At 43.0% G+C, this 21,928-nt stretch overlaps 1 protein-coding gene across 1 annotated transcript in view; it reads left to right on the top strand.

The window, feature by feature from the left end:
* The first annotated feature begins 8,764 nt into the window (after positions 1-8,764).
* rims4 (regulating synaptic membrane exocytosis 4) overlaps positions 8,765-21,928 on the top strand; it is a 36,024-nt gene continuing 22,860 nt past the window's right edge. Inside the window, exon 1 of the mRNA XM_035151175.2 lies at positions 8,765-10,002. Coding sequence (XP_035007066.1) covers positions 9,906-10,002 — 97 coding nt within the window. The 5' untranslated portion in view covers positions 8,765-9,905. The remainder of the gene's footprint in view (positions 10,003-21,928) is intronic.

Raw genomic sequence — 21,928 nt, 5'->3', positions numbered from 1 at the left:
GGACAAGAGGACAGGGACACACACACACACACACACTGTCCACCTGGATCATCTGTTCTTGGGAGATCTGTGGATTAATGGCTGTTGTGTTGGCATGTGAGCGGTAAGTGAATGTTCACAACGTTCACAGGTTCACAAACTGCAGGTTAATGTGATAAAAACGTCTCTTCTGTCTGTAGATGCGTCTGAAAATCTGTTTGTATCCGTCTGCAGAATCAGACTCACGGACAAAACATTCACTGAACAGTCCAGGCTGTAAATATACAATTACACATTCCTCTGTTCTTCAAGCTGTGTGCTTCAGCTCATTGACGGATACTGCATATTCTGACTTTACTATAATTTGTCCATCACAGTGACTGTAAGTAAAGATGGACGACATGTCACTTCCTCCTATTGCACAAAAATGAAGCTCAAATATCTGCGGCTCGGACCAAACCTAACTCAAACCCTGATATCATTTACCAATATTTTTCCGATCCCAGCCGAAGCTGTCCCGATGGGTCGAGGGTTTGAGTCACCACTCTACAGTATTAACTCATTTTTATAACTCCTGATAAGAGCTACCTCAAATTACCTTTTTTTGGTTTGGCCAATATCCCATCTGCTAACATGGAGGAGGCGGGGTTTCTGACCTTTACTGTGGCCAGCCACCAGGGGGCGATCAAGGGGATTTGTTTTTTTCAAAATCATTTTTGACTTTGTAGCTCTATTGGAATCCGTGGATATTTAATGCCTGCCAAAATAAAAAAGAGGCTTCTGCCACAAAACAAACAAACAAACACTCTGTGTCTCTGCTCCATCTGTGCCTGCGTCTCCCGCTTCTCTCCCTGCAGACTGAAACACACACCACACACACACACACACACACACACACACACACACACACACACACACACACACACACACACACACACACACACACACACACACACTCTCCTTAAATATCTCCATCACACACAAACTGCCACGGACGTACATCAGACCAGTGACGGCGTCTCAGTGATGTCATACATTCAGTGAGTGGTAACATCAGAGGCGTCATGTTAATCTGCCCAAATAACCTCCGAGTGAGGAAATAACATGAAAAATCGCCAAAGGTTGTTGGTGGTTGTTGGAGCAACTTAAAAAGTTACATCAGGTGGTAAAACCCGGATGAATAAAGTTTAGTTTAAGTTATATTAACACATTTACCAATTGAATCAATTCTCTGCTTCCTCCACTTTCCAGAGATGAAGCCAAAATAAATCTGATACGCTCGCTCTCATCTTTTTGAGCCAGAGTTCGTCGTGTTAATTCAGTAAAACACGTAACATGTGTCGTCCATCCCCTCTTTATCTTTACATGATCGACCCTCAATGCTCACGCAGTACGATGACAGATGCTCGTTGCTAACATGACCTGTGCACGTGTTTGATAAAAGCATCACACACGTGTCTTTTAGCAGAATCCTCAAAGTTTGTAACATGTAGTTTCATTTTCTGATTTAATAAAATGACTGATTTCAAATAAAAGCTTGCAAGTACTATAAATATAAGGTGCTGAATTAATCCTAAACACTCGTCACGGTATTAACGAACTGTTGTATTAATATAGTGAGTCACTTGTTTTAATGTCTGTTCAGGTTGTCAACACAACCGCAGAGAAGCAGATGGTCTCAGTTCTGTGAATTTCCAACATGAAGCAGCAAATTCTACAGGATGAAAATACTCCTCTTTTCTCTGGATCCTTTTCACCATCTGCCATCTTGTTCTTCTGTTTTAAAACAATTTAACGGGAAGAAGTTTTTTCTTTTGTCTCGGTTCAGTTGTTTCTTCGTTTCGTTTCTCTCGTTCCAATTTTTCCACTGTTTTCTTCTCGTCTACTCTCCATCCCTCAGTTCCTCTTCTCTCTAGCTGCCCCCTAGACACAGTCACGTGGCCACAAAATCATTATTTACACACACACACACACACACACACACACACACACACACACACACACACACACACACAACCACACACACACACCACACACACACACACACACACACACGTAGAGTAAGTGATAGAGCAGAATGAAGAATTGAACCTGTTCTCTCGTGGGACTTTCCCAACATGAGATTGAGATTCAATCTGCAGCTCAGAGAGACCCAGGCCCATTACGTGTGTGTGTGTGTGTGTGTGTGTGTGTGTGTGTGTGTGTGTGTGTGTGTGTGTGTGTGTGTGTGTGTGTGTGTGTGCGTGTGTGTGTGTGTGCGCAGAAGGTTTGGTTAAGAGTTAAGGTTAGACGCGTCAGGGTTAAGGTTTAGCAGGAAATTGATGCAAGTCTACGTAATCTCTCTCAAAGTGACAACGTGTGACAACGTGTGTGCATTTTTTATAGTGTTATTCAATACTTCTACCTTGCCTACATTAACCACAATGCATCAGCATCAGAGATTGAGGCTTTAGGAAAGAATAGGAACCTTTGGGGTGGGGCTTGCAGTGCTGAAGTCACCTGATTGGTCGAGCACTCCAGTGTTTTATTTCAGCTGCTCAGTCTCTGCAACAGCATCATTGTGTGAATCTCCTCCATGTTGTTGCGTTGCTCCGTTTAGCGTCTTCATTGTTGTAAAGTCTTCTGCATCACCACAGTGCAACAGCTTGTTGTAGCCATCGGTTGTTTGTGTACTTCTGCAGGACAATTTGCCAAATCTGCCAAGTTGTTGAGATCGGTCTGCAGGAACCTTTTAGTTCCTTGAAGATAAGTTTCCGAGACTAAAAGTTCTGATTACTTTTGGTTGAAAAGTGTCTTAAAATGTCTGCACACCAAAACACACAATATAGGCTACAACATACAACTGAGCTGTATTGTGTTATCAGTGTGTGTGTGTGTGTGTGTGTGTGTGTGTTGGGACATTGGGAGGTGAGCAGCTTTGCACCAGCACGTGATCTGTGCAGCTGTTTGTCTGTGCGTGTGTGTGTGTGTGTGTGTGTGTGCAAATATAGAGGTGACATTGATTTGTCTTTGAGGATGAAGTGTTTCTTCCCTCATGCCTCTACCTTTACATCTACCCCCTCTCTACCTCTCTCCTCCTCCCCATCCCTCCCCTGTCGCTCTCTCCATCCTCACCCCCTCATCACTGTGAAGAGAACGTTGTTTAATCTCACAGAAACACGAGATGTGTAATTTTGTCTTAAGTCTTAAAACACCAGCTCCTCCTCAGTGTGATGTATTCTCTCTGGAAGCCGGAGCAGCAGGAGTGTGAGTCAGGAGGAGGTTCGATTTAACGGCAGAGACAAGAGGCTGCGATTCCTCAGGAACGAGTGATGGTTGTATTGATTCGGTTTCAGGGAAGGAAAATGAAAGGGAGTTTGTTACAGGTGGATGTGACGGAGGTGTTGAGTATTGAGACTTTTCACCCCCCATCCTTAAACTACACGTCACACCAAGTCCTCACATGACACATTTACAGTTTAACTTGAAGTCCACGTAAGCACCGTGTGTTTAGTCAGTGTCATGTGTTTTACTAACATTTTATCGTGTTACACACACACACACACACACACACACACACACACACACACACACACACACACACAGGTTACTCAGTGCAGATCTTTACCTCTGACTGTTCAGCCGTCTGTCTCTCGCTGGATGGACTCCAGAGACACAGCAAGACTGACAGACTGACGTCAGTGTGTGTGTGTGTGCTGTTAATAGATATCAGTGGAAATGACATCCTGACATCCCTGCATTGATGCTGATGCACCACAGTGGTTACCCACAATCTAAACCAGCTACACAAGCTAGTGCGTGTACACACAACAAGTAAACAAGAAAATCTTTACAACCCAAACCGTGGGATTTATTACCACTAAAAGACGGAGGTTTACAGTCCCCTCACTTGAGACCTTCCTGTCTGAGCTTTGACAGGAAGTCATTTCCCAGGTGAAAGTAGTTGACACCTGATTGGCTGACGGGTGGATACAGCAGAGGCAGGAGAGGAAACGGTGATGAAGCAGAAACAGACACAGACGTAACAACGAGCTTTCAGCGCTTCAGTTCAACATGTGTAACCTGTGTATTGATTCCAGGGCCGCATCCTTCAGAGGCTGCGTTTGTTAAGAATATTAAGATTAGGAAGTTTCACATAGAGACAGAATGGGAATGAGTGACAAGTGAAAACAAGGGAGAAGAATAACAGAGCACGTTAGACCTGCTCTGCTCGACTTATAAAAGTTTAAATGTTAATACCCAGCGAGGCAGGATTATGATTGAATAACACACATTCAATTGCATAATCTCAGTGGACTACATGGCTGTGTGTGTGTGTGTGTGTGTGTGTGTGTGTGTGTGTGTGTGTGTGTGTGTGTGTGTGAGGGAGCTGAGAGTTGGAGAGATTTCAAAATTAACCGATATGAACGCTGATGAGACCCCTCCATGTTATTTTTTTTATATTCTCCTCCCTGGTTTATCTAAATCTCTCATTTCCATCTCGTCCCATCAGTTTTTTCACTTTAAATTCACGCCGTACGTTACGAGTCGTCTTCATGTCCTCAACCTGTTCCTTAATTATTTCTCTCTGTTTCTAATTCCCTCTCTCTCTCTCTCTCTCTCTCTCTCTCTCTCTCTCTCTCTCTCTCTCTCTCTCTCTCTCTCTCTCTCTCTCTCTCTCTCTCTCTCTGCTCTCCTTCTTTCTGGGTGGTCTTGTCATCTCACATCAGTGTCAGCTGATCCTGTCGTCGCCGCTGCAGCTTGCTGTTGCCTTGGCAACGCCCCGGCTTGCAGCAGAGTAATAAGGCAGTGTGTGTGACCTCCGTGCCCCGTCCTGATCTCGCTCTGCAGGTCGAGGTTCAGGCCTGGACGGTTGTCATCTCGTGATTTAAGTGGCCCGTGGCGGCGAAACTGATTCAGCCTGTGTTCTCGTAATCGGAACCTGAGCAGCGCCGTGACAGGTGAAGAAACTACTTTCAGAAGTGCAATCGTGCAAAAAGGATTTGTTTTTTACACATCAAAGTCTGTTTATGTGAAAAGAGAAAGTTGTCTGAAAGCCTTTGTGGCTCCAGACGCTGTCAGTTGTTTGATGGCTTGTTCAAGAAGTTCACGAGCAACACAAGTTGTCTGCTCATGTTTCGATCCTGGACTTAAAGGAGACATAACCCTCCATATAAAAATGAAGCTATCCCAGAAACCAACGCTGCCATCGTGCCAATTTAATTGGCGGACCCTTCTCTGGACAACGTATCCCAGGATTCATTGCTGCTAAGCTGTAGCGGCTCAAAGTAGCTAACGATGCAACGGTAAGAGCGGGACAAGGTGGTGACACAGATGGGAAATAAATTCGGTTTGCGGTGAAGCATTCCTACAAGACCACGCCTTCGTAGTCCCCAGTTCGGCTAACGGCTAACGGCTAACGGCTAACTAACCCCAGCAAGTTTAAAAAACCCTCAAATGTCAAGCTCAATATAAAATCTTCACAGAGTTCAAGTTATATCACATTTTTGTTGATTTTTATTTATTCCAAGTTGTTTCACTTCCTGCCTCACGGTATTTTCTGCTTCTCTCAAACCTCTGCTTAGTAAAAATAACAATAACTTTGCCTCATCAGCCGTATTCTTCTATTGTTTTTAGCTTTAGTAAAAACTGTGACACTCAACAAAACCCAGCACCTTGCGTCTCTGTCGTCCCTCCAATCATTCTGCAAAATCCGTCCATAAAAAGACTCGGCAGCAAATAAATCTTGTAATTGTCGAGACCCAAACTTATCAGTCCGCTGCAGATTAATCATCATCTTTTCTTTTTTTTCTGCCCCGAGAGGAAGACACTTTTACTGACGGCCTTTTTCCATCACGGATGTCGGATACTGTGCTCGTGTCTGTGTTACTTTCAGTCAGCAGCGTCTTATAAAAAGCTCTTTCCACCGCACTGCCTCTGTCCTTGTGTGCTTCTGTGGCCAGTGAAGTGCACCGCCATCGTGTTGACAAGCGCTTGGCGGCTCGCCGTGAGCATGCTGTCCAAGCACGCCTTATCACAGGAGCGTTGACCTTTTACTACAAGTACCTGCCTCCGCCGCTGTCTCCGCCTTTTCCGTGTCGCTGCCTCCCTCCCTGCCTCCCCCCCCCATCTGCTGCTCCGTCAGACCCCCTGTCTCTCCCTGCCTCCATGTGTCCTGCTGCTGCCATCCACACTAGTTTCTTTACTGTTTCCATGTATCATCTGTTTGGATCCTCTGTTAACCTTTTATCTCATCATCATCCTCTTTCTTTGCCCGAGTTTGATTCAAAGAATAACTTCCCACATGTCTTTATTTTGTCTGCCTGCTATTTCTAAATATTCGCAAATCAGACTGTGTGTTGGTGGAACGTAAATCTCGAGAGCGGTTCTTCTAATCAGCTTCACACTTGTCATGTGTATCATTAAGGGCCCAAGGAATTGCAGTGTTGAATAAGGTTAGGGTTAGGGTTACATACATACATGTTGAATAAACAGGAGACCAGCTGCTGACGATCACAACTGATTCTCCAGGTCAAGGTTCTGCATCCTGAGTCGAACTTTGAATAAACAGGTGAACAGCTGTTTGTTCGCGTTCAGAGCTCAATCTTTACTTTGTGCAGCTCAATGAATGCTCGTCACTTTTAAAGTTTCAAACAAAACTTCATTTCTGAATAGTGGGAGGAAGTGGAAACGCGTCGTCCATCTTTATAAACAGTCAATGGAAGTCAATGATGGTCTTATTCATACATTTACTGATTTTGATTTATTACTTGTGAATTTCAGGATCATGACTGTAGAAATAATGATCAGCACATAATTAATAACCTCTAACACTGGAAACACTGGATCAGAACAGAGGAAAATAACACAAATGTATAAAACCGCTTTGTAGGACAGACGATGAAGAGGACACCATGTTGTTAAATCTGAGCTGAAGCTGTTATTGCTGGCGGCAGATGGTTTCTAATTAAAGTAAAAGATGACCACAGGAGAAATGACCCCCAGGCGTTGTAGTAGAAAAATACAGAGTCTATAGAAAACTGAGGTTTTTGAACATCTCCTCAGAATGAAGCCACTAATTCTCTCCACTGCACTGATGCTCTATAGTTAATTAACTTCATGTAACTTTACTAATAATCTGCAGGAAGTTTGTGTTGGTCTTTAATCAGTGTGTTTACAGGAGCCGCTCGCCAGGACGTGGATGAAAAGATCAGAGTTGTGACATTTCCATAAATGTACCGTGATGTATTAGTGCGCCGCTGTTCTCTGACCAATCATTTGTCTGCCTGACACTGTGAAATGAACTCGGCTGTTGGACACGAAAACAACTTGATCATTTCTGCCGACTGTTGCCCGAGCGAGTGTATGTGTGTGTTTGTGTGTGTGTGTTTGTGTGTCCCTTGTGTTTATGATTACATTTGCAAAAACGATGATTCGCTATTTTTTGTCCACATGTGCGTATATACGATGCATAGTGTCTGTTTGTGAGTCTGTGTGTGTGTGTGTGTGTGTGTGTGTGTGTGTGTGTTTGTGTGTGTGCACGTCCCCTATGGCTTCTATCTATGGAGGCAGAAAAATGAATGGAGCCCCGTGAAACACTGTTGATTACACATCTTCTCTCTGCAACACAGGAAACCGGAGGAATGAGGAGCAGAGGCAACGAGCGCATGAAGAACAGAGATGAAGACACAGAAGAAGAAAGAGAGAAGAGGTATGAAAGATCATTAAGAAGAGAGAGAGAGAGAGAGAGAGAGAGAGAACAGGTGTAGAGAAGAAGAGAGGAATGACAAAGTAAAACTGTCAATCTGTCAGGTGCTCATCAGACGTACAGATGTGAGCTGTTTTCTCAAAGTGACACCACTTCCTGCAGCAACTCTTTCACAATAGAAGTTTGCATCATGAACACGGTTGTGTTGTGGAGCAACAATAGGAAATGTAACGTAAATGTCCTGGAGGTTTGCACTGACAGCGACTTGTGGAAACACAACTGGGGGGGGCTTGATTGGCGCCTGATTGGTCGTCTTCGCTTTGTAAAGTCTTCTGCATTACTGCATTTGTCTAATCGACACTGGTCTTTAGACGACTGTGAAAACACAGGCAACAACAATCTGCAGGAGTCTTTGAGTTCCTTGAAAAAAAAAAAAACTATTCTGTCGTGTTGGGGCGGAAAAGAACCTGTGACCATGCTCATCATCAAAGAGAAATACTTATCGTTATTTACAGTTTGTCATGTTGTGTCTGTGAGGCTGGCTTTATTTGTAATTATTTCCAAAAGTGTACAACAGCCAGGATCAATAGGCAAAGTGAGTCATCCAGCACATGCACCCAGAGGTGGACGAGGCAGGAAAACACATTCCATGTCATGTTTGTTGACAAATAGGTTGCATATACTTCAGTTATAGCCAAGAGTAATAATATATATATATATATATATATATACTGTATATATGTGTTTGTATTTCTTAAGATCCTTGTTTGAAAAGAGAGCCACAAGGAAGTGGGCAGAGAGAGAGAGAGACGAAGGAGAGACGAAGGGAGAGAGACGAAGGGAGAGAGACGAAGGGAGAGAGACGTTGTAAACTTGCCGTGCTCCGCTCCACTTCCACTTCCCCCAAGCCACACCCATATTCCCTCATCCCCATTTTGATTGGCCGCACTGCCAGCAACAGTCTGCTCTCCATCCTCCCTCCTCCTCTCCTTCGCTTCCTCTCTCACTCACTCTGGAGCGAGTGAATGAGTCCAGTCAGACACAAGCTGGTAAAAACAGTGCAGCCTCCTCTCTCTCTCTCTCTCTCTCTTACACGCTCTCATCATCTCTCGCTCTCTCTCTCTCTCTCTCCCTCTCTCTCTCTCTCTGTCCTTTCCCGTCTCGGGAGCAGACAGTCAGCCGAGCATCGGCACGGCAACAGAGGACAGAGGAAACGTCGTTGACAACAACTCAACATTGAGACCATTCACAACAACAACACCAGCAGCAGCAGCAGAGCATCACCTGCGATACAGTTCAAAGCAGAAGCAACAGATTGCCCCTCAGTTGCATTTGTTCCTGCAACTGATGCTCGGGGCTCGGAGAAGCAGCAGATTTGCAGCAGCTCCTGCAGCTGCCGTCCCCCGGGGGTTTGAAAGTCAGGTTCTCTGCTCCTCTGCTGTGTCGGTGCACGAGGAAACGACAGCGCTGTCAGACGCCAACGAGAAGCTTTGATTCAGTCTGAGAGCAACACGTTTTCGAGCGGGGCGTCAACATCACCTCTACCACCAGCAGCGTCTCCTCCCATCCTCCGTCCTTCCTCCGCCAGGATCTGAAGAACGACCAGAGCAATCAGAAGGTGGAGGACGAAGGATTGACATGCAGAGTTCGGGGAGTTTCGCCGTGAAACCAAAAAAGACGAGATAAGGTTTCTTATCGGCGTAAAGACGCAGGTAAGATTCAGACGTCAGGAAGTCCATCAGACTTCTGAGGAGGAGACGGGGATGAAGAGGAGGATGCGCACCAGCATCTGCCTGAGAACGGAAGCAAAACAAGAATCCACAAACTAGAGAAGGGATGACAGCAGGAGGGAGGTATCACTCAGCTACACAAAGCCATAGATAAATATTCAGTTGAAAAACACCGTGAACCAAACAGAAACATATCTTGGTGCCCAGTTTTATTTCTAGGATGATTCTGCACCAGTGGAAATTACATCTCATCTGATGCATCAACATCCAAATCGCTCTTTGACGTCAACTTTTCCCGCCACTTTCACCGCGAGAAAGTTTTCGCGCCGATTTCGGTCGGTGTGAGAATCTTGGGGTTTCTTGCGCGACTCTTCTTTTCGGGGTGAGGTGGATCTGCCGTTGGGGGCAGCTGACAGCCATCCAAGACGCCGCGCGCCGTACTCCGCGTGAAGAATGCCCAGCCGCGCTTGGCCAAGCCGGCCGACCCGGGCCCGACGGCGGGCCTGTACATGGAGAGATCGCAGAGCCGCATCAGCCTGTCGGCGTCCTTCGAGGCCCTCGCCATCTACTTCCCCTGCATGAACTCTTTCGACGAGGATGATGGGGGTGAGTGGGAATGACACACACATGCACACACACATGCACACAACCACAACAGGATTGAGAGGCCATACATAAAACATGGGACACGCAGCACGACATTTGTCACCTGTCAGGCAGCATGAGAGTCACACTCGGTGAATCACATTGCAAAACACACACGTCCTGTAAAAACATTGTGTAGCGTTCACGTTCACGAAGACACATTCTTACCCCAATATGCACAATTGGCATTTCTATTTAATGATGTTTAACCCAAGTAAGTGTTTGATCCTCTGGGTCCTGCCAACATCATTTAGAGCTCAAAACAATTAACTAATTAATGGATGAATCAACCCAGAGAATATGAATCGTCAGCGGTTTGGGTTTGTGGACGGAAGCCAGTAGAGAAAAAGACAAACATTCTCTGGCTGCAGCTTCTGAAAAGTGATGATTTGATTATTTTGTCATTAAAATGAAAATATGTTGCTTCCTGGACGGAACCAGACTGGAAAACTGCAGATTTTTCACTGACCTGAGGTTTTATAGGGAAAATGATTCATATGTGATTCTGAAGATTAAATGCGAGTGAAAATATGTGTTAGTTGATAACATTGAGATATGATGTGATAAACCGGGACAAGGAGTCACATGTCCGTCTATAGTGTTCGGATTTAAATAGATTAAATAGATCTCTCTGTGTGTGTGTGTGTGTGTGTGTGTGTGTGTGTGTGTGTGTGTGTGTATCCACATGTGTGTCTATACTTACTTGACTATCTAAAAAACTATGGTAGAATCAGATTCCATGTTTTTTCGCTGCACACCTGAGGTTATGTCAGTTCTTCTTTGATGAGATCAAATATTTCCTCGAATCGAAAGCATCCGATGATGTAACATATTTTAATCTGAACTATTTTTATTCACTACATTGCTGCTTATTTCCCGTCATATGATTCCAAGTGTACATGCTGGAAAACGTTGGTACCGGATTGTTCTGAAGTACAAGATAACGGGTATTATGAGTGAAGGCCTATATAAGTACAAGTATACGAGTACCTCTGGAAAAACAAGTAGCAGCAAGTCCTGTTAAAAACAATCAAGTATAAAGACAATTCAGCAATTTGATGTTTTTATGAATAAACACGTTGATTGACAACAGATGACAGGACAATAGAGCCAGAAATGGAGGCTAGTGTTGCTAAATTAGAAATTCAAAAATGTTTCAAAAACTTATTTTAAAAAGCATGAATCAGGCGGACGTAGGTTTGATTTTTTTTTTACAAAAGATGAGACTGAAAGAGCCTGAAAATGTCAAGTGGTGTTACCACAAAAGGAATAAGAAATATGAAATGTTTTATGTGTATGTAAGTGTACTCGGACATTTGCCTTCTCACATGCAGTTTCTCCTGAGAATGTCCAGAGGTTCTTAGTTAGTTTGTTTCACATCACCACACGTTCACTGATAAGTTTGGTTTTTAAATTTTATATTTAATGCTGCATAAGCAGGACTTCGATTCTGGCTTCAAAAGCACAAAATAGGTGTTTCAATTCTGAGATTCATGCAGTTTTTAAAACGCCGTTCATTTGACTTTCGTTGTGTTTGTTTCATTGTCTGGAATCATATATCGATTCAATGGTTTTTGTTACTTAAATTTCCCTCTGAAACTGGATCCCAGTGATGTTGAGGCGTCTCAGTGTTAAACCACATAGACACATCCTCACCAAAGCTTCTTGCGATTCCAAGGTTCATGTTTGTGTTGACTGAGGCCAAACAGAGGAGCGTGATGAGGGGCTGCACGCTGGGCGGTCAGAAGGTGTGAGGTGTGAATCCTTCTTTTTACACACTCAGGATTCCAACCTGTCCATGTAATTCTGGGCGTGTCCACGCGAAACAAAACCAATCAAAATCAAAAGCCCTTTAAACGCCCATTTGTACGTTCACAAATACAAACGTGTGTTTCCAGACGCGCACACACACACACACACATGTGAAAGCAGTGTGTGAGGTAATCAGAGCGGAGCGGCAGGCCGGGGTTTGTGGCTCTCAGTCTAATTAAATGCTAATATGGCTGCTGATTGTGGCTGACTGCAGCTAAACAGAGGCCTGATTGCAGGTTAATTCTCTCTCTCTCCCCCCCGCCCTGTCTCATTGTCTCTCGGCCGAGCTTTCCACTCTCTCTCTCCGTCCTCTCGTCACTCTGTGGTCTCATAATCCTGTTTGCAGGTTAACTCCGTCTTTCCACTTTAAATTGGGCTTTAATCACTTTCTCTTTTCATTTCTTTGTCTTTTTTTTTTTTTACTGTCTCCTCACATCTCTCCCTCTGACCTGAATTTGAGTTTGCTGTTATTTTTCCTCTCGTCTCGCACACGATCAACCCACACACACGTTACACACACACACACACACACACACAGTTACACACACACACACACAGTTACACATGTGTTATAGCGGCTCAGGCGTCAGACTGACAGCTGAGGTGATTCTCCTGCATCACACAGTAAATGTAAAACCTGACAAATTAATTGTTCTCATCCATCTCAAAACAACGTCCAGCGTCCACTGTGTTTAAAGCAGAAACTCACTCGCACGCACACACGTTCACAGTAGTGTCGTGTTTTCCAGACATTATTTACCGTCCCTCAGATCTTCTGTTCTTCCACCTCTGGTAACGTTTTTTTTCCGACATTTCCCAGAAGGCTTCTTGATAACTGCCAGATCACATATGTCTACTCATGCTCGTCAGCTGAGGATTTTAAAGTTAAGTGGTGAGGTCGATGCTTAAAAGGAGAAGTTTTCCAGTTCAGAAATGAAATAGGAAACCAGTTGCTGCATTTTATTTGAACCTGTTTCCTGCCTGTTCACAGAGCTGCTTGCCGACGTAGAATAAGTAAGAAATAAAAAAGCATCAAAAGGGAAAATCACAACCTGTGCATGTGCTTTATACTTTAATCAGAGAATGCTGACAATAATTTGCTTGCAAACATTAACGTATTACTACACTACATGACTTAATAATGTTTTAACTTCATGTGAAGTCATGATGACGTCATTCCTTCCTCTTGATCATAAATCCTTTTTCAATCCAAACTCGTTGAGTCTATCGTCCAATAAGATGCAGAGATTCCTCCACAAATGCATTTTTGCAGGATAACTTCCGGATCGACATAAGCTTTATATTGTCTCTTTATTATTTATCTTGGAAAATGTGTCGTTTTGCACATTATTTTGTTGCCCTTTGACCGATCAGCTCCAAAAGTAAATCATCCGGTGAAACACTTTCAAGAAATAGTCACAACAAATTTGGTGAAAATCCAATTATGTGTTGTTGAGTTATTTTGTACATACACACACAGACAGGGGCAATACAAATAGTCCAAGAAGATGTTTACTTGTGTTTTTAGCTGCTCGGACCTATACAATTATTCTCATGTGCTGAGTCCCAATCACAGAGCGATCTTAAATTGCAAAAAAATAAAGTATCATGCAAACACTTCTTAGAAGATTGTACAAATATTTTTTTCATTTAAATACGTGGAGCTGCAGCAGAAGCCTGAACAGTAGATCTGTCTCTCACGTCTCTGTCACTAATCGTGAAACTCCTCAGGGTCTCCAGGTGACTGACCCTCCTTCTGTGAATCCCGTCCGGAGTCAGCGCTGCAGACTCGCGTCTTCGTGTCACGGACTCAGCTGCACACAATTCAAACTGCCAACACAATAATCTGCACTTTGTACAAGTGATTTATGAGCTTGTTGAAGAGTTGTTCACGCTCCTCACAGTGATTTGTGTGATTTCTCCATGAAGTGTTGACTCACGACAAGTGCATCTGCAAGGAAGAGTTCAAGTTTCACACAATGAAAATACTCAAGTATCTACACTCACACATTAATATAAGTAATTTTTTATGTTTATAAACTTACAGTAGTTACTATACTTTCCCTATAATATATTTACCATATACCATATACTTACTGTGCTTTTATTTACACTTCAGTACACTGACATTATCAATTCATTACAAATCCCACTTCACAATACATCATATGATACTTCAACTACAGTGTACTTAAAAAAATACAAGGAAGCAAATGTATAGATTTATAAATATTTTATAATAAATAATATTTAAGTGATTTAAGGAGGAATTTCCCCCCCCGTCTCTTGTTCTGGCTTGTTTCTTCAATTAAAATATAACCTCTAAATATATACGAGCAGAACAGGAGACAAACTTGGATTATATTTTGTTCACTTCTCTGTTCGTAGTTTAAATATTCACACAAGGAAAGAAAAAAGATTTTAATATTTATTTGCATCCACACGAAATTGTTCATACTGTTAGATTTCGGTTTATTAGTTGCACCGTGGGGAAATTAGCCGTGTTACAAAGGGGATATTAAAAATAGACACTCGGTAAAAGTAATGAATAAGTACATTTACAATTTAAAAACAAGGAAATGTAAAAAATTTAAAATAATACATACAATCTAAACAGTGTACAGCAGCATTGCACACATATGAAATGAAATTGCACGGATAGAAAATGACTATTGCACGGTTGAATTAGTGGAAAACCTGCGTGAGGTGCATGTGGTCTACGAAGGCTGAGGGTCAAGTTTCTAACTGAGACAAACGTCAAAGTTTCCTCCAGAAGCCAAGTTCCCCCCCAAAGACACTGAGACTGTTTGTAGATCAATAAGTTACGAGAGTGTCGGCTAAACGACTGTGTGACGTATGAACACGCATCAGGTACGACGGCATCGAAATAGCCGCAAACGGTAATGAGATGTCACTTGTTGTGGGAGGAACTGGAACATTAATCTTCCACGAATTAGGTGGAAGCGAAGGGAGGGAGGGAGGGAAGGAAGGAAGGAAGGACGGACGGACGGAGGGGAGGAGATGGGAGGAGGAAGCTGAGGTGGAGTGACGAGAGAAGAAAGGAAAGGGCTGGAAAGAGGCTGTTAGAAATAGAAAAGGAAAGCAGCATCAATCATACATCAACCGGGCATAGAGGGGGAGATGGAGGGATGGGAGGGAAGAGTGATGGAGGTGAAGGAGGCTGGAAGGAGGGAGGGAGGAAGTGAGAATGGAAAAAATAAAAAATGACTCTGTCTTTGCTCATCACCCTTACATTTCCTTTCTCTCGCATCGTCCTTCCTTCAACCCTCACCGCCCTTATCTTCCCTCTGTCATCCCTCCGTCTTCATTCCTGCCGTCAAAGCACGAGGACGTCCAGCGCAGGAAGGACAGAAGAATAGGTCGGGACGGTACAATAGTCGTTTTATTTTTTTAATGAAAAGATTTTAAACAAAGACGTGTAAAGATTTCTATCCTCGTGAATGTGGCCACGGTGACATGAAAAGGGCGGATTCATGTGTCAGAGGCATGAGTTATAGAGGAGAAAGAGAGGGGGGGGGGGAACGAGAGGAGGAGCGAGGTCCCTGGTGAGCTCCTGAGCTGCAGAGCCGACCCAGAAAAGTCAGGAGTAAAAAATGGACTGCCAGGAAAGGAGGTCTATTCTATGGGGAGGAGGAAGAGGAGGAGGAGGAAGAGGATCATTTGTTATACTGAGGGTTGTGGTCGGCAGCAGCAGAGAAGGTGTTAAGCTTGTTTTGAGTCTGATGCAGGAGCTGCACAGGAAGTACAAACGCTGCACCGAGCAGACGTGAACATCAGCAGCTGCAGCCGGTCCCAGAGGTTCAGTAAAGGTTATAAAGTAATGTGACGTCAAACAGGTCTGATTCTTTGCATCAGAAATATCTTACGTTTCATTCCCTCTTACCCGTCATGTCCACTTTGTTCTTCGTTCGTTTCCCTTCTGCCCTCGTTTTACTCTTCTCAGCCTCGGTCCAACTGTTCCCAGGTGTTACAAGATGAACTGAACTCTACACCTGGCTCACAGCTTTTAAACGCTCGGCCTATTCTCATCGCTAGCTTCATCGTCAAAATGAAATTAAAATAAATTAGCACGTTCACGCAGGTGTCTTGTTTCCATCTCTGCTGTTTGGAGTCGTTTGACCCAGGAGTCAAAGCTGATTGCATCCAGGACAAAAGCAAGATGTTAGTGGGTGTTGCTGGTTTTTTGACGAGTGGGAAAGAGGCTTAATTTCCTATTTTTAATTAAGAAAACTCCATTAGGAGACTCAATGAACCCACAGCCCAGACGACAATGATTTTCTCTGCTGTGAACAAGAACAACCGATGCCTTTATAAATAATCAGCCGGATTTTTAACTGTGTGATTAGTTTTATTCGACCTCATAAACGCCTGAGATCCGGTGGAAATTAAACAAAAGTGTTGGAGGCCGAGGTCGAAAAGGGAAAACAGAAGAAGGAGAATAGAACGAGGGAAAGGAAGAAAAGGAAGAGGAGATAATATCGAGCGATGCACCTCCAGCGAGCTCGGCCGTCCTGACGGGCGTCATTGTGACAGGTTGAGAGCAGGAAGTCCGGTTGTCATGTGAACTTCAAGTGTGAGACAAACGAGACGAACAGCGGTGAAACCCTCTTCAAACACAGCGTTACATAATGAATGACGGCTTCGCTCTTAACGCCACCGACGATTAACAGCGGCGCTTTGTGTCAGGACGACAGGAAATCACAGGGAGGCAATTTGAATGTGTTGATCTGACGAGTCACCTCCCATTGTCTGTGCTGACGGGTGAAATCCTCCCTCTGCTCGGGACCATCGTAAAATCGTCTGATACGAACGCGTGTTAGCGTTGAAATATAAACATTACTGAAGAAGAGACTTTAAACGACGGGTTCTCATATCTTCCTTTCACTTTGACCTGTTTTTAAAAAAAAAATCTAATTTTCTTCTCGTTTGACTTCTCTTGATTTTCTGCTCTCTTCTCCTCTTCCTTTCAATCTTCTCCTTCACCTGTTGCTCTCTCCTTTGTCGTCATCCCTCCCGCTAACGCTCTTCCTCTCACTCTTTTCTTCTTCTCCCATCACCTCCCTCTTCACCTCTTATCTGCACACTCCTCCTTTTTATCTGCCTACTTTCAAAAGCTTCGATGTTGTTGTGTTCAAGTGTCCAGAGTCCTCAGATCATTCGCTGTCTCATATCTTTTATAGGAAATACAATTTCTCGAGTGCCGATTAAAACATTTTTAAATAGGAGAGTCAATGTGTAACAGCTAGTGTTTCTGCTTCAGCTGTGCTAAACAGGTTTTTAGTTTTACCTCATGTTTAATAAACTCAGAGCTGGAGATGGAGCTTTTGGTTAAATATAATGAGTCATTTTTTACTCTTGTGTCACCGTCCTATCTGCATCGCTCCGTACTTTGATTGGCCGCACTTACTGCAGCTCAACCACCCGCGTAGCTAGCTCGTTAGCTTCGTCACCAGGATGGAGTGAATCCTGGGGTTGGTTGGCCAAAGAGAGATCCACCTATTTAAACCTTTGTCACTCGGGATTCTAACAACGGATCTGAACAGTTCGGGACAGTTAAGTTTCACCGCTTGAAACGGTGACAACGTCAAAGATGATGCAAACAACCGCATCTTTCCTCCACCTCGTGTTTCTTTAAGCTGTGAAAATACACACACTGTGCAACACACGTTCGTCTCTCTCGTGTCACGTTTGCTAATTAAATGAAGGGGAAAAAAAACAGATGGAAAATCTGAAATAAATGAGCTTCATGGGATTCTCCGATGTAATCTGCTCTCACTAATGAATCTAATTGACTGCTGTAATCTGCTTACATCACACTTGTGACACCGTCTGACAAACCTCAAGGCACCAGATGTTTCGTCTCCCTTCTCCCGTCAATGCGTTTTCTAAATAGGCCGATGCAAAGACGCCTGCGATGTCGAATTTCATCTTCATCTTTTTTCCTAATTTCTTCATTTTCATGTAAAATGCGGAGCTACAACGTCTCTAACGACCGGCGGCGTCTCCCTCTGCCTCGGTGTGATAATGAAGTGAATGTGAGGACACGTAGAGAATGGCCGTCTCTTCATGACGAGGCGTAACGCGCTGCAGACTGAACCGAGGGCCGAGCAGTAAAAAAAGCACTTTCCTCCGGCACACGGCTCTTTATTGCTGCTCGCTGCCGCGTCCACTCATTATTTGGCAACAAGCTGTTTGTTGCACCCGGTGTTTACGAGCGGGGAAGCATCCGGAGAGCGCGGCGGCTTCTGTGTTTAAAGATCCACCCTGCGATTTTGTTACCGCTCTCAATGTCCTCCATGTCCTCCATGTCTTCTCTCCGCTCAGTGAACAATGTGATGTTTATCACTGAAGACATTCATTCTAACGTGATACTTTCTTATGTTCCGATGAATTTCAGAGATAATAACTTGTTTTTTATATTTATTGACTAGTATATACAATTTTTTTTTCAGATTAGTTTTGTGTTTGACTGATTTTAAACATCATAATGGGATTTGAATTGTTTGTTTTTGAAAAGGAATTCGGTTGATTATAGATAATATATTAGCACAAGGAAAGAAAAAAAACCTTAATATCTCCATTTTGAATTTTCATAACTTAATTCTATTGTTGTTTTGAATATATAGAGTTGAAAAGTGCGATGGCAAAGACTGTAAAATAAAATGAACGTCATGACAGCTCCCCAAAACGTCTTGATCATCCCCAGGCTACAGGATATCTAATAAACTGTCCCTCCTCCATGTTAGTGGATGGGACATGGACCAAATTTAAAGGCAAACTTTTATGTTGTTTTTATCACACTAATATTTGTGTTAGTGTTATTTTGGCCTCATTTTTGTACAGTGGGAGGAAGAGGAAATGCGTCAGCCATCTTTATTCATAGTCCATGTGCCAGGGACACTTGTCAGGGACTCGTTTTACTCGCAGATGTCCGTCAGTAAAAGTGATAAATTACTCAACTTTACTTTAAGTGTATCGGGCTAAACACTCAAAAGGTAAAAAAACTCTAAATATAAGCAGAGGTTGTGAAGCAGCCATTAATTTGTAACGCAGTGAGAACGTTAGCTGAGCCTCAGTCACACATCGCTTCATCCCTGGGGCGTCTTCTGGGATCTGCTCCGAGCGGTGGCAGCTGGGAGGATCTGAGGACGCTGACGTCAGGGTGTTTATACATTATTTATCTGCACAGGCTTTAATATCTCCTGTGAATATCATTTCCATACACAGGCTGAGGCCTCTTATTGCTTTGAATTAAATATAAAACGTTGTTTAACTGTGTAGTTGGGATAAAGGAGTTTATACGGTGAGAGATGGAGGTATAAAGAAAAACCGAGGGCAGGAGGCTGGAAAGTAAAAAATTGTGAAGACACAATTATTAGGAACAAAAGAGCGAGAGAGCAGCAGGACCGAGAGAGAAAGAAGAGTTATAGTTACGAATAAATACAACAATAAGGGACTGACAGCATCACTAAAGCATCATCATAATAGGAGTAAAACAGAAAGATGAAATATCTTTTCTCGTCCAAAGTCCTGCTGTCGCTGAAGCTCGACAACAAACTGATAAAGTTTGTTTCACTGCGGCTCCTTATCTTCACTGTGAGACAGACGAGAAATAAAATAAGACACTGCGAATAGTTTCTCTAAATGTAAATGCTGATCTTTAAACTTCAGTGTTTTCATTCTCCGTCGCGTATACAGTCCACTATAGTGCGGAGCGATGATTGGACAGTTTACATGTTGCTGCAGGGGCAATAAATCACCTTAAAGTGGTGGGGGAGGGTATTAAATACATTTTACATGATTTAGAACACACACCTACACACACCTACACACACAAAAAGCACAAGTGCTAGCACACACACACCAGAGTCCTCTATTATAACTGGCACAGAGGTGATCTGTTCCCGCCAAGGTCTGTGCTGAATCCACGGGGCAGCGCCGAGGACCGACTTTTGAAAATGAGGAAAATGCCTGAGCAAGGACTTTAGGAAATGAAAAGGCTTCTCTGAAGACTCAACCCTAACAAAGACCTGATGGAATTAGGAAAACGCTGCAAAAGAGCTCCTGAAGCCAAGTTTAACTAATGAAATGGTTTCATATCGACAACACAGGACATTTTTAACTGGGACCTGACCTTAAAAAGCACATTTTTTACAAGCATTGCTCACCACTGAAGTTCTTATCAAAGTTTATTTATCTGAGCTTTATCCAACTCCCCCCACCCCCCGAGCACTTTACACTCTGCGACGGCCTCACAGCTGCTACGCCTTAAAACTTTTATTGCATCAGACGATAACATTCTGCTGCTGTTGTGAAGTTCTTGGTGGAGTCACATTCTGAAATGATCCAACACCGTTTGAATTACTGGACAAACCAGATTCAGAATCACTTCATGAACAGTTATGAGGTTCACACATGGAACTGTGGTGCAAATAGATTATCGATACTTATATCTGTATTCTGATTATATGGTGTCATTGTTTTTACCTCTTTGGTTAGTCCACGACTTTGGTTTAATCTGAGTAATATTAGATTGGATGTATATTCATGAGGCCCAGACGCTCAATCTTTTCATAAATATAGCGCCACCAGCAGGACAAAGTTTTCCCATAGTCCAATATCTCAACATTATTAGATTGATTGATTGCAAAAAATTGGATGTAGATATCAGGATTCCTGAAATCCAGTGTTTTTATAGCAGTTGTGGTAAATCCCTGAATCTTTCTCTGAACAGCTATGGAATAAACTGCCGTTAAATTTGATTAAATAGTTTGTTCTCCACCATCAGGTCAAATTTCAAATGTATTCAGTTTGATTCATGACGGACGTTCAGGTATTCTCATTTGAATTTTGTGTAGAAGGCTTTATGTGATATCTGCCAAACATTAGCACGTTAACAACACCACTGTGTGCATTGATTAAGAAGGAAGATAAATAAGAAAATACTCCGATTAACTCCACGTACATTATATCCAGACATTGATTTATGGTTTTTCATAACAAATGCAATATGAGGGTCATAAAATTCCCACACCAGATTCAAATGTTTTTCTTGTGTCAATAGAATAGTTGATTGTTAAGTGTTCTGCGTCTAAAACAAAAGCAGCTGAGTCTCAGTGCAGCAGCTTGAAAACTCATTAACAAACCAATGATGAATGTGAACTTTTACCACAGAAAATGTTTAATCAATACAAAGGTTTAACCAGAGGATTGGCAGCTGCAGGCCCGATCAATAACTTTCCCACAGGTCACTGAGACGCTCCGTTTGCTCCGAGCCCAGACGGTTGAAAACATCCACTTTAATTTTCAGGAGAAATTTCCCCCCTGCAGGGAAGAGGAGGAGGACGTGTGACATGTGAAATCAATCGACTCACGCACAGAAACAGTGTCACCAGCTTTGAATCGATTCCTTTCAACCACACGGTGAACCTTTATTATTTTATAACACTTTGTAACATCAATGCTGCTGTTATTTAATTTCCCTATGAAAGTGTTACGGTTTTCCAATCGATTATTTTATAAGAAATCTCAAGTGATTATTTTGCCAATGACGTACACTAACATGGTGTAAAATGTCAGGAGAGTTGGGAGCATAGACAACATGACGGCTCCTCAAAAGTGAAGCCACAGCGTCTTAATCGCCCCCTAGTGGCAGACTGCAGTATAGGTCACAAATCCCCATCTCCTCCATGTAAGCAGATGGGGCACGGAGTGTTCATGTGTCTGACACGTTTAGTTTTAATTAGTTGTTTGATGATATAAAATGCAGTTAAGCTTCTTATCTCATCAGAGCAAGATGACAGCTTTTGTATCAGGGATATTTTGGCTTCATTTCTGGATAGTGGGAGGAGGATCAGGTGCGTCCACCATCTTTATTTAGTAGTGATGGTGGAGGGACCTTATGTCTGGAGACCTTCAGGTCTGCAACCCAATAGGAATATATTAAAGTCCTCCAGCATCAGGTGCTTCAATCCCATTAGCAACCTTCTGTTTTGTTCCAGTGTTTTTTTTTGTACTTTGTCTTCCTCAGGATTCGAATAGAACATTAAATCAA

The sequence above is a fragment of the Hippoglossus stenolepis genome, chromosome 3, assembly GCF_022539355.2.
Source record: "Hippoglossus stenolepis isolate QCI-W04-F060 chromosome 3, HSTE1.2, whole genome shotgun sequence".
NCBI classification, from domain to species: domain Eukaryota; kingdom Metazoa; phylum Chordata; class Actinopteri; order Pleuronectiformes; family Pleuronectidae; genus Hippoglossus; species Hippoglossus stenolepis.
This window is presented reverse-complemented; position numbering and strand designations above follow the sequence as displayed.